At 64.7% G+C, this 15,596-nt stretch overlaps 1 protein-coding gene across 3 annotated transcripts in view; it reads right to left on the reverse strand.

Moving 5' to 3' along the window:
• PTP4A3 (protein tyrosine phosphatase 4A3) overlaps positions 1-13,567 on the reverse strand; it is a 32,092-nt gene extending 18,525 nt beyond the window's left edge. For 2 of the 3 annotated variants that reach the window (XM_043880520.1, XM_043880519.1), the window contains exon 1: positions 2,011-3,145. In XM_043880520.1, coding sequence (XP_043736455.1) covers positions 2,011-2,785 — 775 coding nt within the window. In that variant the 5' untranslated portion in view covers positions 2,786-3,145. Of the gene's footprint in view, positions 1-2,010; positions 3,146-13,456 lie in introns of those variants that run through there. The other variant, XM_043880524.1, reaches the window with a different exon arrangement.
• Positions 13,568-15,596: the final 2,029 nt, after the last annotated feature.

The following is a 15,596-nucleotide window of genomic DNA, read 5'->3' on the forward strand; positions in this document are numbered from 1 at the left end:
TGGCCACTTCTTCCAGCCCCACACCCAGGAGCCTGGCCAGAGCAGGAACCCCTGCCTGGGTCACAAGACAGGAGACTGTGGCCCAGCTGAGCCCAGGTCCACGGGACCCCCAGAACCCCCAGGCCACCCTCAGCCACCGCCCAGCTCACCCCTCCTCTTACCTCCCACGCACATCCCAACCGTGGGCCCAGGGTCCAACCCCATAAAAGGGGAGAAGGCCGGAGGCCCTCTCCAGGTACTGGCCCCTCACAGGGCCCTTGTCGCCAGGCCCTCCCCACATCCATCCCCAAGCTGGCACTGGAAGACACCCAGCCCCCCATCGCCTGGATGAGGAAACCAAGGCTCAGGCCTCACAGGGCAGCTCTGAGGGGCTGAGCCAGCACTCCCGGCCAGCCCAGGGTGGGCATTTCTGTGTATTTTCTCCTCCAAACAGGCCCCAGAGGGGAAACTGAGGCCCAGCCTCCGCAGATGTCCGGGTGACATCGTGTCCAAATGACAAGGCCTCCCGGAGCCTACCCAGTCCCCCCACCCCACCCCCGCCCTGTGCCCGGAGCGCAAGGCCGCTGGGGGTCAGGCGGGCAGGAAGGGGGCGCGAGATCGCAGAGGTGGCTGGGGCCACTGGCCAAAGCCCTGGTGGACGCACGTCAGAGGGGCCTGCAGGAACCGCGGGAAAGAGCGCTGACCTGGCCTCGGGAGGCCATGTCCAAAATAACCAGCCCAGCCACCCTGCAAGGACTCAGCCGGGCGCACGTAGGCCTCTCAGCCCGGGCGCTGCCAAGCTGGGTGCAGAAGGTCATAGCTATTTCTGGGCCGGCCTGGCAGCGAGACACAGCCCCCCAGTGCCCCCAAAGAGCCAGCGCAAGAGGGGCGGCCGAGGCGGGTCCCAGCCCCGTGACGCGCGGCCTCTACCTGGGGTGGGGGTCCTGCCGGGGGACCCCACACTGCCCCCTTTCAAAAAGCCCATTGGCATCATCAGCATGTCAGGGTCACGTTGGTCCCATCAGGCGGTTCCGGGCCTTCTCGGCCACGAATCCCTGTGCTGGGCCCTTGGCCACACAAAGAACCACAACTGCCCGCAGCACACGGGGGCTCTGCTCTCTGCTCTCCAGCAGCTCCAACCCTAGTGCCAGGGGAGGCCTTGACTGTGGCAGGAACCCCCCGTGCCCACACAGGCACCCCCTGCCCACCCGGGCACACCCACGGAAATGCCAGCACTGCCCCTTATCACACACAGCCTCCAGCCTGGGGCTCTGCCTGCCTCATGAGGGTCACCACCACCCCCATAACCAATGATCGTCTGACCAGTGGGAACCTGGGGCCCAGAGAGGACGTGAGACTTTGAGGTGCAGCCTCACTCGAACACCCAGGCCAGGCAGGTTCTCCGTGGGCCGAGGGGAAGGGGACGGTTCCCTCTCATCACCCCAGATCCAGGCTTCTGTCCACAGAGCCTGCCCCTCCAGCAGAGCACAAGCTTGGGAGCCTGCCCCAGTTCCCATCCTGGCTCCCTCATTGCGAGCTGTGTGCCGCTGGGCACACCCCTCAGCTTCGCTGTGCCTCAGTTTGTTCATGGGTGAAACGGGTTCCCTGGAAACTCATCCCGCATGGAGCTGCTGCTGGCTGTTCTCCTGGGCCTGGAAGGACGCTCCCCTCCCGAGCAGCCTTGCCTGAGTCCCCAGATGCTCGCACTGTGCTGGGCGCCCACAGGGGCTCTGACGGGACTCTGGGATCCCCGGGAGGGTCCACGTTCAGGGTCCTGAGTCCCCCAATGGGTTCCTTGGACACTTGAGGGGATTTCTTCCCGCAGGGTGTCTCAGAGCCCTCATTTCTCTACACACAAGGCAATCTGAAGGGAGGCAGTCAGCAGCGCATTTCCAGAATGTCTCTGAAGCCAGGCACTAGCAACAAGGCGCCTCCCAGAACCCACCTCGGCAATAGCAGGCGAGGCCGGAGGAGGGCCCCAGCCGCAAGGGTCCGAGAGCCTCCGGGCCTGGTGCCCCACATCCTGCTCACCTGTGTGTCTGGGAGCACCTCTCTGAGCCCTGTCTGTGAGAACGGACAATGAAGACTCCAGGCAAGGCTTGGAGGAGTGCGGCGGGCGGGCCACGCTGGCGGTCACTGCAGCAAGGGCAAGGGCTGAGCACGTACTCCTCCCCTCCCCCCGTGTCCCCACCTGGACCATGCCAGGGCGACAGTGACCTGAGGGTGGCAGGATTAGCTCCTGGATGCAGGCGTTCCCTGCCACGAGAACGGCCGAGGCCGGATGCCCAGCCCGAGCGGGCAGCAGGAAGGCCCCAGCTGCGGGGAGCTCGTCGCACCCCAGCCCCACCAACCCCAACAGCGCAGCTTCCCCAGACAGAAAGTAGCAGAGGCCAGCACCGTGCATCTGGGGCAGCTGGGCGTCAAGACCTGGGCGCCTACGCCCCCAGCTCAAGCACCTCCCCAGCTCCCGGGGAGGCAGCAGGGACCCATGGGGACAGAGGACCCACGGGAAACCCTCCTCTCCGCGGCCTGAGCCTCCTGCGGGGCTGAGGTGTCTTCCAGCCTGGGGTCTGCACTGGGCCCCAGCTCCCTTGAGGGGCTCTGGGCATGGCTTCAGGCCAGCGGGCAGCCCCAGCCGCCCCACCCCTCCCTGCCCAGCGGCTGACTTCAGCCCCTCTCCCTGGACTGCACGGCACAGCCCCACAGCGTCTGGGGGGTCCTGGGGGCAGAGGCCGGGGGAGCTGGTCTGAGGGTGGCCCCCAGGGCCCAGGGACTTGTCTCCACCTGGCAGCATCATGCCAGCCATTCCCACGGTCAGAAGGAAGCAGCGGCCCGCGGGCCTCCTCCGGAGAGCCAGGCCAGCACTCGGAGGGGACAGCTGCTAGTCAGCACCTTGGAGCCCAGGAGGCCCCAGGCGACACCTTCTCCACGCCGGGCACAGACGCCCAGAGTCAGACAAGCAGGTCCTGCTCCAGAGCAGGGAACTCCACCAATATCCTGTGATAAACCACGAAGCAAAGAACATGAAAGAGAATACGACGTGGCAGGCTTCCCTTGTGTCTCAGTGGGCGAAGGATCTACCTGCAATGTAAGAGACCCAGCTTCGACCCCTGGGTTGGGACGATCCCCTGGAGAAGGGAATGGCTACCCACTCCAGTATTCTGGCCTGGAGACTTGCACGGACAGAGGAGCCTTGCGGACTACAGTCCACAGGGTCACAAAGAGTCGGACATGACCGAGCAATAACACTTTTGCTTTTCATGAAAAAGAATATATCCATACGTGTAAGAGCCACTTGGCTGCACAGGAGAAATTAACACAACACAGTAAATCAATTAGACTTCAATTCAGTAAAAATGCCCAGGGCCAGATGGGTGTGAGTGCCGGGCAGCCCCTCCTCACCAGACCCAGCAAGGCCGATGTGAAAAGAAAAATATGTGCAGGGGCAGAGCAGGCAGGGAGCACACACCAGAGACCACCAAGCGGGTGCCCTCTTTGCTCCATCTGACCCCTCGGCGACGCTGAGCCCCTGCGGGGACCTGGGGTGCAGGGCACAACGGGGGCTGCCCAAGTGCCCGGCTCTGTGCCCAGGCCCCTGGGGCACCCTGCCGCCTGGGCTCTGGGATCAAAGTGGCAGAGGCACCAACGACAGATCCCAGAGAACACAGGCCCCACGCCACGGGGGGACAGGGGTCCCGGAGCAGGGGAGCGGGCCTTTGTGTGCTCGACCTGCCCTGAGGTCATCAGGCCTCTCTCCACGCAGACCGGGGGAGGAGGACACCTACCTGTGGTCCCGCACCCGCCGGGCCCCGCGTCCCGACAGCAAGCAGGTGCTGCTTCACTTTCTCCTGCAAGAGCGGACCAAGCCCCTGCCTGCTGGAGCCCTGGGCCAGAGCCGGGTTAATCCTATTTGGCAGACTAACTGTGAGCCTGCTCAAGCCAGCCTGTGTAGGGCAGGGGAGCTGTTTAAATTTTTTTTTTTAATGGAGATAAAATCCACCTAACGTGATGTTCCCCCTTTTAGCTATCTGAAAGTGCACGCTTTGGTGTTTTTTTTAGTACGTTCACATTGTTGTGTAGTCATCACCACAACCAATTCCAGAACATTTCCATCACGCTCTAAAGGTACCCCACGCCTATCAGCAGTCACTGCCCATCCCCCTGCCCCAGGCCTTGGCAACGGTGAATCTGCTCTCTGTCTCGATGGATTTGCCTGTTCTGGACGTTTTACACCAACGGAGTAAATCACGTGTGGTCCTTCACATCAGGGTCCCTTCACTCCGGATAACGCCTCCCAGGCTCACACACACTGTCAGGACGCTGAGTGACGTCGGCAGTGTGGACAGAGGACGTCTGGGTCATTTCCAGGTCTGGTCTCCCTTCACCCACGGGGACTGAGCGCGTTACCAGGGAGCAGGGCTGCACGGGAGGGTCCAGGTGACATGGGGCCAGCTCCTTCCCAGGCCCACCAGGCTGCCCAGGCACCGGGCAGGTCCCAGGGGGACAGAGGCCCCAGCAGCTGGGTGGGAGGGAAGGGGCCTCCAGGGTTCCAGGCAGGACAGGGCTGGCCTTCAAGGAAGGGGAAGGTCGGTCAGAGCCTTTTTAGAAGTTAAAAACATAACTGTCACACGAGTAGTGACCACGGGTCTAAGGTCTATTCCATCCGCGATGGAACTGGTGGAGGCAGTGCTGGTTCAGAGGAGAATCCCTCGATCCCAAGCGCTAAAATCAGAGAGGAGGGGGGAGACGGGCGGTGTTCGACAGGGCAACGCCACCATCGCCCAGCGAGGCCACCAGACAGAGTGGCACACCCAGGCGACTCCCCCACATCCAGGGCAGGTACAGACGTCCCGAGAAAGCTGGACGGCACCCAACAGTCACAGAAGGACACGCCGTCCCCCCTCTGCCTTAGGAGGTCCAACCGGGTGAACGGGGGTGGGCCTCTGGGCGGAGGGCACGGCCTGAGCAAAGGCCTCAAGGCAAGGGCAGGGTCCCCAGGGCGGGCGGGCTTGAGGGGGGCACTGGTCCTCTGAGTCGCCAGAGGGATGGGGGGTATCTCTGCAATCCCAGATCCAGGCATGTCACAGAGTCAAGCGCGAGGTGAGGGTGAGGCAATGGAAACTCCCCAGAATCCCTGGTCGGGGGGCGAGAGGACCACCGCGGGCAGTAAGCAGGCAGCACCTGGGCCCAGGTAACTGAGGCCACCTAGGGTGACAGGAATCTGGGGAGCATCTACCCAGAGCCAGTCCCCCGCTGGCATCCCAGGGCCCCCACGCCACCCGCACTCCCTACGTGGTGAACGCTGAATCAGTGCGTCCTCCTCGGCCGAATCATGCGGAAGGAAACACGGCCTGCTTACGGCTGGAAGGAAGGCCCCCGCCGTTTCCTTCCTCCTCTTCTCCAGCCTCACCTGTGTGCTGTATGGACTCTCTGCAGTCCACGGACTACAGCCCACCAGCCTCCTCTGTCCATGGGATTCTCCAGGCAAGAATACTGGAGTGGCTGCATTCCGTTCTCCAGGGGATCTTCCCGAACCAGGGGTTGACCCACGTCTCCTGTGTCTCCTGCACTGCAGGTGAATTCTTTACCGGCTGAGCCCTTGGGGTAGCCCATCTCAGCTGCCCTCCTGCTATTACTGAACTGCGCCCCCGGGCCCTGCCGCTGGCTCTCTGCACCCACGGTGCCCTCTGCCAGGAGCAGTCTGGCCTCGTGGCATCCTGCTCCCCCACCAGGCCTCTGCCTTCAGGTGCCACCTCCCCAGGACTCCCTCCTGGCCCTCCTGCACCTCTGCAAGTCCCGCTTCCTTGGAAGCCTGCTCACCTGCTCACAAGCTCTCACTGAGCTCCCACGGGTGCCCTGGCTGTGCTGTGGACCCAAGGGCACTCTCGGGGAGCAAAGCTCAGCTCCTCACACAGCAGCCAGAGGGTGACATGGGGGCCAGGCACCCCCAGACCACAGCCCTAGCAACGGCAAGACAAGAGGAGAGGCCTCAGCTGCTGAGGAGCCCCTGCCCCAGCTGGACCCCCAACACACTGGGACCCCCATCTCTGACCCAGCTTCCACCCAGGCCCCTCACCAAGGGCAAGCGCGTGGAGCCCCGCTTCACAGGCCATCACAGCACACGGCACCCAGGAAGACATGGTCTGGGGCCCGGGGCCAGCCTCCCAGGCTCCGGGCTCTCGGCTCAGTGTTCCCCAGCACCCCTCAAGGCTTCTCCTATTTCAAAATCATCTTGACAAGCACCGGAGAACCCAGCCTCGGCTTCTGCCACCTCCCCCACTCCTGGACGTGAATGCCGCCTACGTTTCTTAAAAAGAGCATCCCTCCTCCCCCTCCTGTGTTCTCATGACAAGGCAGCAGGGCGAGGCCAGCGCTGCTCAGACCTGGGTCAGCCGCACTCCACCTCTGGGAGGTACCCACATCCCCAGGGCAGCTGCAAGGCTGGGTCACAGACTAGCAGGCCTGGCATGAAGTAGGTGCTCGGAAAGAAGGGTCAGGGACCCTCCTGGGCCAGGCCCCCGGCTGCCTGTCCTCAGCCCATGGATGCCCCTGGACCATCCGCCCTGGCCCAGGACTGGCTGGTGGACACGCCTCCCGGCAGTGGGTCCTGCATCCCAGATCTGCCCGAAGTCCCAGTTCTCACGCTCACTTCCTCGGGGTGGGGAGTGGGGGCAGGGCACGACACGCTCACCCAGGCCCTGAAACCCCAGCCCCCTCTCTGGGAGCCTGTGCCCACAAGGACCCGGGGACAGAGCCTTTCACTGGGAGGGGGGCTGAGGGGGAGGAACAGGGGAGCACCAGGCGGGAGATGAGGAAGAGGGGCGGGAGGAGAGCAGGAGACCCAGCGGGGGTGCTCCCTGGCCTCCCCAGGGCTGGCCAGACAGGGCTGTCTGACCCTGAGCCCACCAGGGTCCTTCTGAAAACAGGAGGCCGGGCAGGAGCGATGCAGCCAAGAACACAGGACGCGAGGGGTCAGCGTCTGTCCTAGAGCCGGGCAGGCCCGGCTGGCAGTGTCCGTGGGAACAGGACCAGGGCCCAGCCGGCCACACTCAGGCCAGTCAGTGGGCATCGGGGCCACGGCAAAGGCAGGGGCGGCTGGGCATGTCCCAAGCAGCGGGAGCCCAGGCCCCGATCCTGCCCCACCCATGTCCAGACCTGCAGGCTGATCTGGGGCAGGGGGCTGTCTCGTGGGGGCCCTGGGGAAGGCTGGAGGGGTGGTGAGGGGAGAGAGAAAGGGTCGGCGAGGCACAATCACCCCTACCCTCACCATCCACGCCCCCAGACCCCGGGAGGCGCTCTCCCCGTCTCCTACCTCCCCTTGGCCCCAGCCCCCTCCTGCCTGCAGCCCTCTCCCCGCCCCCCTTAGCCACCTCCTCCCTGACCCTCACCTGGCACCGAGTGTCTCCCTCTGGGTTAGGGGCTCCTCCTCCAGCTCCCTGGACCCCCACCTCCCCTGACCACACACCCACCCAGGGCAGAAGCCGCAGTGGCCCCGTGCATGTCTGGAGACCATGACTTCGTGGGCTGTGGCCACACTGGACCTCAGGTGGGGGACAGGGGTGGCTGACAAGGTGGACAGACAGCTGGACACTCTGATGAGTGGCTCAGTCTGCAACCAGCCCACACACCCCGCAGGCTCTGCCCAGCTCCATCCTCTGCGCTCCCTGCCCCCCACACTCCACCCGGGGACCCCCAGCCGCTGGCTGTCCTCACAGGCCTGGGGGCCCCTCGGGACGGCCCTTCCAGTGACTTCCTGCCAGGGAAGCTGGGGGGAGGGGTAAACAAGGCCTCCAGATGGCTTCCTGCGGGCTGCCCGCGAGCGTGGGAACGGGCCAGCCCCGGGGCCATGGAGGAGGGGAGGGCTGTGCCCTCATCAGAACACCTTCTGCCCCCCGCCTCCCAATGTCCCCTTTGACACCTCCCGACACGTGCACCTCCACCTACAGAGCAGGAGACTGAGGTCCCACCGGCGGGCCAGAAGCAGGGCCTCCTGCCCACTACAGCCCTTCCTTATCAGGCCTGCCCGCCCACAGAGGCAGGGCCCCACCGCCCCATCTGAGAGGCAGGGGACACCGAGGCCAGAGAGAGGAGGGTCTCCCAGGGCGCGATGAGTCAGTGGCTGGGCGGAGAGGGGTCAGCCCCCACCTCAGCACGCATCTGTAAACAGGGGGACGACAGTACAGCTCCAGGCCCCTCGACAAGGACGGCACAGCCCCGGCCCAGGGGGCACCGGTGACAGCACTTCTGGCCCCCCAGACCAGGGTCCTTGGTCCTGGGAGACAGTGCAGCGACAGCCACTGCCACCCAGCTGACCGAGAGGATGGATGGAGGCTGTGCCTGGACCAGTACCTCTGGCCCAGGGCAGCCTCACGACAGCCACTGAGGAGATGCCCTAAACTCAGGCCCTGAGCCCCGGGGAGCCATCCTCACCCGGCTCCCCTCCAGCCGCGGTGATGGCCACATCTTTCAAGCCCAGGTGGGACACCACCTCTTCTCCGAAGGCCTCCCTGATTTCCCATCCCCCCACAACCTCGAAGTCCGAGACACACGCTCCAGGAAGGCGACAGCTATCCCCTGAAGGTCCTTCTGTCCACCCGTGGCCCCTCCCAGGGTCAAGACCACCTCTCTGTGCCCTGTCCCATCCCCCACGGGGCCAGTGCAGGCCTGGGAGCCCCTCGAGGGGCACATGAAGGCAGGAGTGAGTAGGGGTCCTGTAGCCTGCACCCCCTACCCCACTACACGGCAGCCAAGCTGGTGGTGACGGCAAGAGGGACGCACCTGGGGAGAGGAGGCTAACACGGGGGTGCTGATTCATGAAAGGGCTCGTCCAAGCCCGGGACGCAGGCCCCCGGGCGCCACCAGGAGAAAGGCCTGCAGTCGGTGGCGAGGGAGATTTCAAGTGAATAACTGCACGTTATTCAGCAGCCTGTTCCTGTGTAATCCAGCACAGGCCCAGCAGCCCAGCCCAGAGCGGTTATGAACCTCCTGGGCTGTCTGACTTTTCATGAGGGGCCCCATCATAAAGGAGCACCACTGAGTCTGTGCTGAACACTAACTTGGAGCACGGTTAGGGTGATGCTTCACCCCCAACGTGAGCTCCTGGGGCGGGCAGTACCCTCAAGGTAGGACCCCAAGCCCTCTCTGCCCACACCCTGCACAGGGTCAGGCCTAAAGCACAACTTGACAGGCCAATGGAGGCCCCCCGGATGGCCCCTCCCCAGGTTGCAGCCTTGGAGTCTTAAAGGGCTAGCCTGCCGGGCGGTCACATGGGGCAGACGCACGCTTGCAAGCAGGTCGTTTGGCTCAGGTGGCTCCGGCTAAACTGCCAAGGCCACCAGCTTTGTCCTGACCCCCATGCAGTCTGCGGTGGGGTCCAGGGTCTACTCCGAGCTTCCCATTCTCTAGACAAGAAAACTGAGGCCCAGGAAGGGCAGGGGCTGGCCCAGCGTCACCCAGAAGCCTGGCAGAGCTGGGGCCATGGCTCTGGGCTCCCTAGGGCCATGTGGAGGGGACAGCGAGGTCTTGGTGGGAAGTCCCTGGCACCCTCGGGCACCCCCTGAGCTCCTCGTGGCAATTCCCAGCAGATGCGCCAGTGGGCAGCCGGCCAGAGAGAAGTGAAGGCCAGGAGAAGGCCCAGCAGCTGACCCCGTGGGGAGATGAAAGCGGAGGAAATGTTTGGCTTGGCAGGGCACGGTCTAGGCAAGGGAGGAGGGCCGCCCTGGCTTCAGCAGACGATACCCGGGGATGCCAGCAGGCGCAGCAGAAAGGCGCACCGCTGGGGGCGGGCGCAGGGCAGGCAGCAGGTAAAGCCACCACAGGTGGCCGTGGGTGGTGACGGACGGGCAGCGGTCACTGGGGGAGCCCCGGGTGGTGTGGCGGGGAATCCTTCTGGCCCTCCCGCGCCTCTTCCAGGAAGCCTGAGTCACAGGAGGGGCCCCGGGGCCAGGAGAGCGGCCGGGAGCACCAGTCCCACGGGAAGGGGACAGGGCAGGGCCGCCCGCCTCCTCCAGCTGGGCCAGCCCCGGCTTCGGGGTCTTTGCGGCAAGTGAGGCCATGGGAACAGGCTCAGGCCACCCCCAGGAGGAGCTGGAGGGATGGAGGACAGCAGGTCAGAGCCCCCCTTCCACAGGAGGGGAACTGAGACCCCAGAGGAGAAAAGTTGGCTCAGAGCCAGACAGTTAATGACCTATTATCAACCAAGGGGGCTCCGGTCAGGCAGGTTGGGTGCCGGGGAGACCCACAGCCGTGTGCATCAACGTCCTGGCCAAGCCCTGTTCCAGCACATCAGCTCCCTGCCTTGCACCAGAGACCATCCCACCACCCTGCTCTAGAAAACTCCATGGCTCCCGCCGCCCCTTCCCTGAGTCTGAGTCAGGAAATGGAACCAGAGCACAATGCAGCCCCAACCTTCCACCTACCCGCATCAGCCATGCTGCTTCCTGTCTGGGGGACATGGGGGTGCACGCACAGAACACCAAGCATCTGGGGGCGCCACCCCTGTCGACAACCTCAGATCTGATCCTGGGCCCTCATTTGTGGGTACAGGATGGAAACCCAGGGCGATGACACCCACCCCTGGATTCATCCAGGACTCAGCCAAGCTCCAGCCAGGCACACAGTAAGTGCACAATAAAGGCAGTGTCCGGGAAGACCCAGGAAAAAGAGTGGGTTCGTGGCTCAGAGGCCCAAGAAGTGGGGACAGCTGGAGGAGCCACATGGGGCTCAGGTCTAACTGCTGGACGAGTTTCTCCTGACGTGCCTCCCAGACGCTGCAATGGCCGAGGACAGCAGAACCCCCATCCAGTCATCCTGGAGGATCACCACCTTCTAGAGCGCTCTGGTCTCTGCAAGGCTCGAGCCACCTCCCTGCACGCTGAGGCCTCGGGCACTTGCGGCTCGGTGCTCACGTCCAGTGTACACACCACCTGCCTTATGAGGGCCGGCAGGGGACTCGCACTCCTAACAGAGGCCAGGGAGGGGACAGACCCCACGCCAGGCCGGACCAGGGCAGCCATGCAGCGGAGGGGTCACTGTGACGAGTCCTGGGCCTGGCTGTGACTTCCACCCACCCCTGGCCTGGACAGCCCTTCCAGATTCCCAACAGGAACCATTTCTAGCCACCTGGGGGGACTCGCAGCACCAGGCCAGCGTGGCGTTGTACAGAGGCAGTCACCTGCTTGAGCTATGACTGCCTGGAGCCCCTGTGACCTCGGGAAGTGAGGAGCCTCAGTGAACGTTGGCCTCTCGCTGCAGGGCGGGTGGACAACGACTCCCATTGCTAGGGGACAGACCAGAATGGACAGAAGGGGCCTGGCACTCAGCAGGCACCGACACACCCAGTAACCACCTTCTCCGAGGCTCGGCTTCCTTACCTGAAAGGGAGCCACCTCCCCTGCCCCCCGGAGTCCCGGCGACAGGAGATGCTCTGGCCCTGGGGACGTGGACAGAGTCTTGTTCCACAGAAATGGACCTGCCCTCATTCCCTCCAGCCTTCGGAGGGCCCCCGGGCCTGGCGTCCTGGCCAGGAAAACAGCAGGGTGGAGAGGCCAAGCCCTGCACCCTCCAGCCAACCCAGCAGCCCACCCAACCACCCACCCAAACACCCAGCCCTGAAGGTCAGGTGCGTGACAGCAGGGTCACACGTGTCCCCTGGTCCTCAGTGCCCAGAGCGCGGCCCCTGGACGTGTGCATCATGGGCATACACAGCCCCATCGGCCACTTGGTATCACTGTCCCAACTGAGAGAAGCGTATGGTGAGGCGGGGGACCTGGGGCGGGCTTGGAGGTCCACCATGCCCCGCCAGCCCCTCCTAAGGCTGCCCTCTGCCCCTCACCAGCCCCCAGCCCGGCACCACTTCTTCCTGGCACAGTGGCCACCTACAGGTGTGGGCACTGCCACCTGACCGCCAGCTCCACGGGGCCGGGGCCAGGGCTGCCCTGATAACAGCTTATCAGGGCCCAGCACACAGTAGGCACTTTTATCAGGGCCCGGCACACAGTAGGCGCTCAAAGTTGGTGCCTCTGTGAGACGGGAACGCCACCTTGTGGCTTCACCGAGGACCACCACCCAGACCGGCCCGCTTCCCAGGGCCTGAAGCGGGACGCACCATTACCCACCCCTCAGTCCAGCACCGCGCCTGGCACAGACTGCGTGGCAAGCTCTACGGGGCTGTTGGCAGAGGCCAGCTACCCAAGGGGACAGTGGGGGGCATTCTCTCTTCTTGAATACTTGCAGTGAGGGAGGCCTGGGTGGCTGTGGAGAGACCCCCAAGCCCACCTCCGGCCCCCTTTACTCCACACAGCAGCCTGTCGGTTAGGGCCACCAGCACCCACTTCACCAGGGGGAAAACCAAGGCTCTGGTGAGGGGCTGGACATGACTCTACCTCTCTGGTCCTTAGTTTCATCTGAGAAGTGGGGTTAATAACCTCATGGATGGATCTGAGGAGGTCACTGAGGCAAGGTGCCCACATAGAGCTGCAGAGGGGGGTCCCCGTCCAGGCAAGGCCACAGGCACCCCTGTGTCCACTGACACCCCCTCTGGCCCACAGCCCCACACGGTTCCGGCCTGGGACCAAGGACCCACTGGAGTCTACACACCACTGATGCTAAGCTCCCAGGCACTCACCACCACCTGCTGGGCTGACCACAGAGCCCGCCAGCCAGGAGGGAAGGAACAGTACCCCCCGCCAGCCAGGGCCAGAGTGCCCAGCACACTGACCTCTGGCCTGGACCTTCAGACCCATGATCAGGGTCCAGCCTGTGGGGTCACCACGCTCCACCCAGGTAAGGCCAGGCCCAGGGCGACAGCTGCCCTGCGGTCACAGAGCTGACATGCCACCCACCCCAACTCCACCGGCCACCAGCTAGCTGCCCTGGAGAACACAGGAGCGTGTCCCCCAGCAGTCTGGCCAAGGCTGGGACCTGCTCTAAGCTGGGGTACTGCTTGGACAGATGAACTGCCGCTGGGCTACCAGCGCCCGCCCAGTGTGAGAGTCGGGGCTCGCATGGTTCCCCGGGACCTGGAGCTCAACCTGGGTGCCATCAGCTGGGCCGACAAGCCCCGTGGGGTTTGTGGCGGGCAGGGGCGTTAGAGACCAAGTGCCCCCAAACTGTGCAGAGGAGCGAACTGAGCAAGGGGGTGGGGGGCGGCACGCGATCCCCGGCGCTGCTTGGGACTCAGGGACTCCGGATGAGGGCCTCCCGCCCCCAGGATCGGGAGCAGAGATCAAGCTTCCCAACCCGGGCGTCCACCGCCGGCCACGCGGGGGAAGCGGCGGGCGGCGTCCCGAGCCTGCCCCCGACCCCACCCCGGGCTGAGAGCTGCACGTGGCAGGCGCCGGGCCCGCACGCGCGCCGCCGAGGCCGCCGGGCGCGGGGTCCCGGCCCCCCAAGAGGCGGCCCGCCCCCCGGCCCGCGCGCCCGCACCGCGCTCCCTCACCGCGCGCGCCCCCGCCCGGGCGGGCACGAGGAGACTGACCTGGCGGTCCGGGCGCCGGCTCCACGGGCGGAGGGCTCGGGGCGCGCGTGCGCGTGCACGAGGGCCCGGCGCGCGCAGGCGCGGCCCCGCTCCGGGAGCGCGAGGCCCGGCCCTCCGGGTCACATGGGCGGAGCGGCCCAATGGGAACGCTCCCCACCCGGGGGCACCCGCGGGCGCGCGCGCGCGAGCCCCGGAGCCCCGCCCGGGCGAGAAGGGGCGTGGCCGTGGGCTCTGAGCCTTGTCGCGTCTCCCTCGCAAGCCGGCTGAGGCTGGACGACGGGGCGGTTGCGGGGCGGAGAGCGACCCGACCCCGAGGTGAAGCCGAGGCGGAGAGATGGAGTCCGGCGTCCCAGGCTTTCAGAAAACTTCTGGAGTCATGGACTTTCCCCTGTGTCAGTTGGGGCTGAGCCCCACGCTCACAGGACGGTTGCCGTGAAGACGGGGCACGCAAAAGCAGTCACCCCGCCCCAGGCTTGGGGTCAGACAGAGGCTTGGGGCCAGACCGGGGCTCGAGGCCTCCAGGCTGCCCCTAATGCATGCAGTGGGCTGGGACCCCCAGGAGATCTTAAGGTGCCCCCTGGGGGACTGGTGAGGAGGTCCCCTTCTGGATCAGCCCTTCCTAGAGAGCTCAGGCTCCACCAGTGGTGACTTACGGAGACCCGGCACAGAGTGGGGAAGGAAAGGTGGGCATGGAACCGGGCTGGGGATCTCCTGGGGACCTCACTCTCCCCACCGTGTCCCCCACACCAGTCCATGGAACCGCAGCCCAGCCAAATGCCCAGCCTCTCCTCTCAGACCCTGATCCTGCCTCCACTCCCTAAGAGGTTGCCCTCCTACCATCCACCCGCCCACAACACCTGGACCCCTGGGCCCGGGACCCCCGAAAGGCAAGAGTGAGCGCCCGTCTTTCTCTGCGGAGTCCTGCAGGGCGCTCCCCTGCCACCTGACCCGGCACAGCCTCCCTCCTCCAGCCTCCCTCCCTGCCCGCCTCACTGCCACAGCCTGACGCCTGCCTGCAGTTCTTCCCACAGGGCAGGGTCCACCCACCGCAGGGCCCTTGCACTTGCTGTCCTTTCTGCCGGGGGAGTCTTGGCCCAGACCATCCCTGGGGTGCTGTCTTTCACATGTGATCCCTCTCAGCCCTTGCCTCCTCTGAGAACTCAGTCTCCGCTGACCACCCCTCTCTCAGCCCCACAGTGCCCCAAGCTCTACCAGAAAGTCCCCCAGGCAGTTATACACAGCGTCCACTGTGGTCTGGGTGCAGACCCGAGTCAGGCATGCCAAAAGTACACTCAGTCACTGATGCGGGTAGTCAGATGGTCCCCAGAAGCCCCTGATTCCTCCCTAAGAGGTATCAGGGCTCAGAGCACAGAGCCTTGCAGATCTGGTTAAAATCTCACTTCACCAGCTCGTTTAATCCCTGCACAGCCTTGTGAGGAAAGGACCATTATCCTCTCCATTTTGTAGGTGAGACACAGAGAGGTTAAGAAACTTCCAAAGACCCCACAGCAAGTCGGGAATAGAGCTGGTCCAGGCCTGCCATAAGAACCGCAGAGTTGGGGCTCCCGGTCCTTGGTGCCTTCGGGCAGGGAACAGCGGGAAGACTGTGTTGTTGGGAGAGGCAACATCTGGCTGTATTCCAGCTGTGAAGTCCTGGGAGCCCTCCATTGCAGTGAGAGCTGGGCACCCACTAAGGCAGCTCATTTCCCATAGCGCTGTGGGACTTCAGGGTCCATTTCAACTCTTGATTTTCCTTTTAATGTTTATCTTGACCTGCACCCTGCAGGTTTCACAGGCTTCCTCCCCACCTGTCCCAAGTCTCGGGGAGGTCTGTCCCCAGCGCCCTTTGTGCAGAGCTGTGGGTGTGGCGTTCCTCGTGGGCTCACGGGCTGGGGTCTCTCTCGCCTCCATGTCCCCGGCATCACTGTGGGATCCTGGGAAGGAGGATCCCGGAGCTCGACTCCCGATGCTTGCTGAACACCGGCCTCTTGCAAGGCACTTACACCGCCTGTCCAGCCAAGCCCGAACCTTGCCTGCAGCAGAGGGACCACCACCCTCATTCTGCAGGTGAGGAAGTTGAAGCTCAGTAAGGCAAAGCCATGGGAATTCCCTGGATGCCCAGCGGTCAGGGGGCTTCCCT

This window comes from Cervus elaphus, chromosome 21, assembly GCF_910594005.1.
Source record: "Cervus elaphus chromosome 21, mCerEla1.1, whole genome shotgun sequence".
Lineage (NCBI taxonomy): Eukaryota > Metazoa > Chordata > Mammalia > Artiodactyla > Cervidae > Cervus > Cervus elaphus.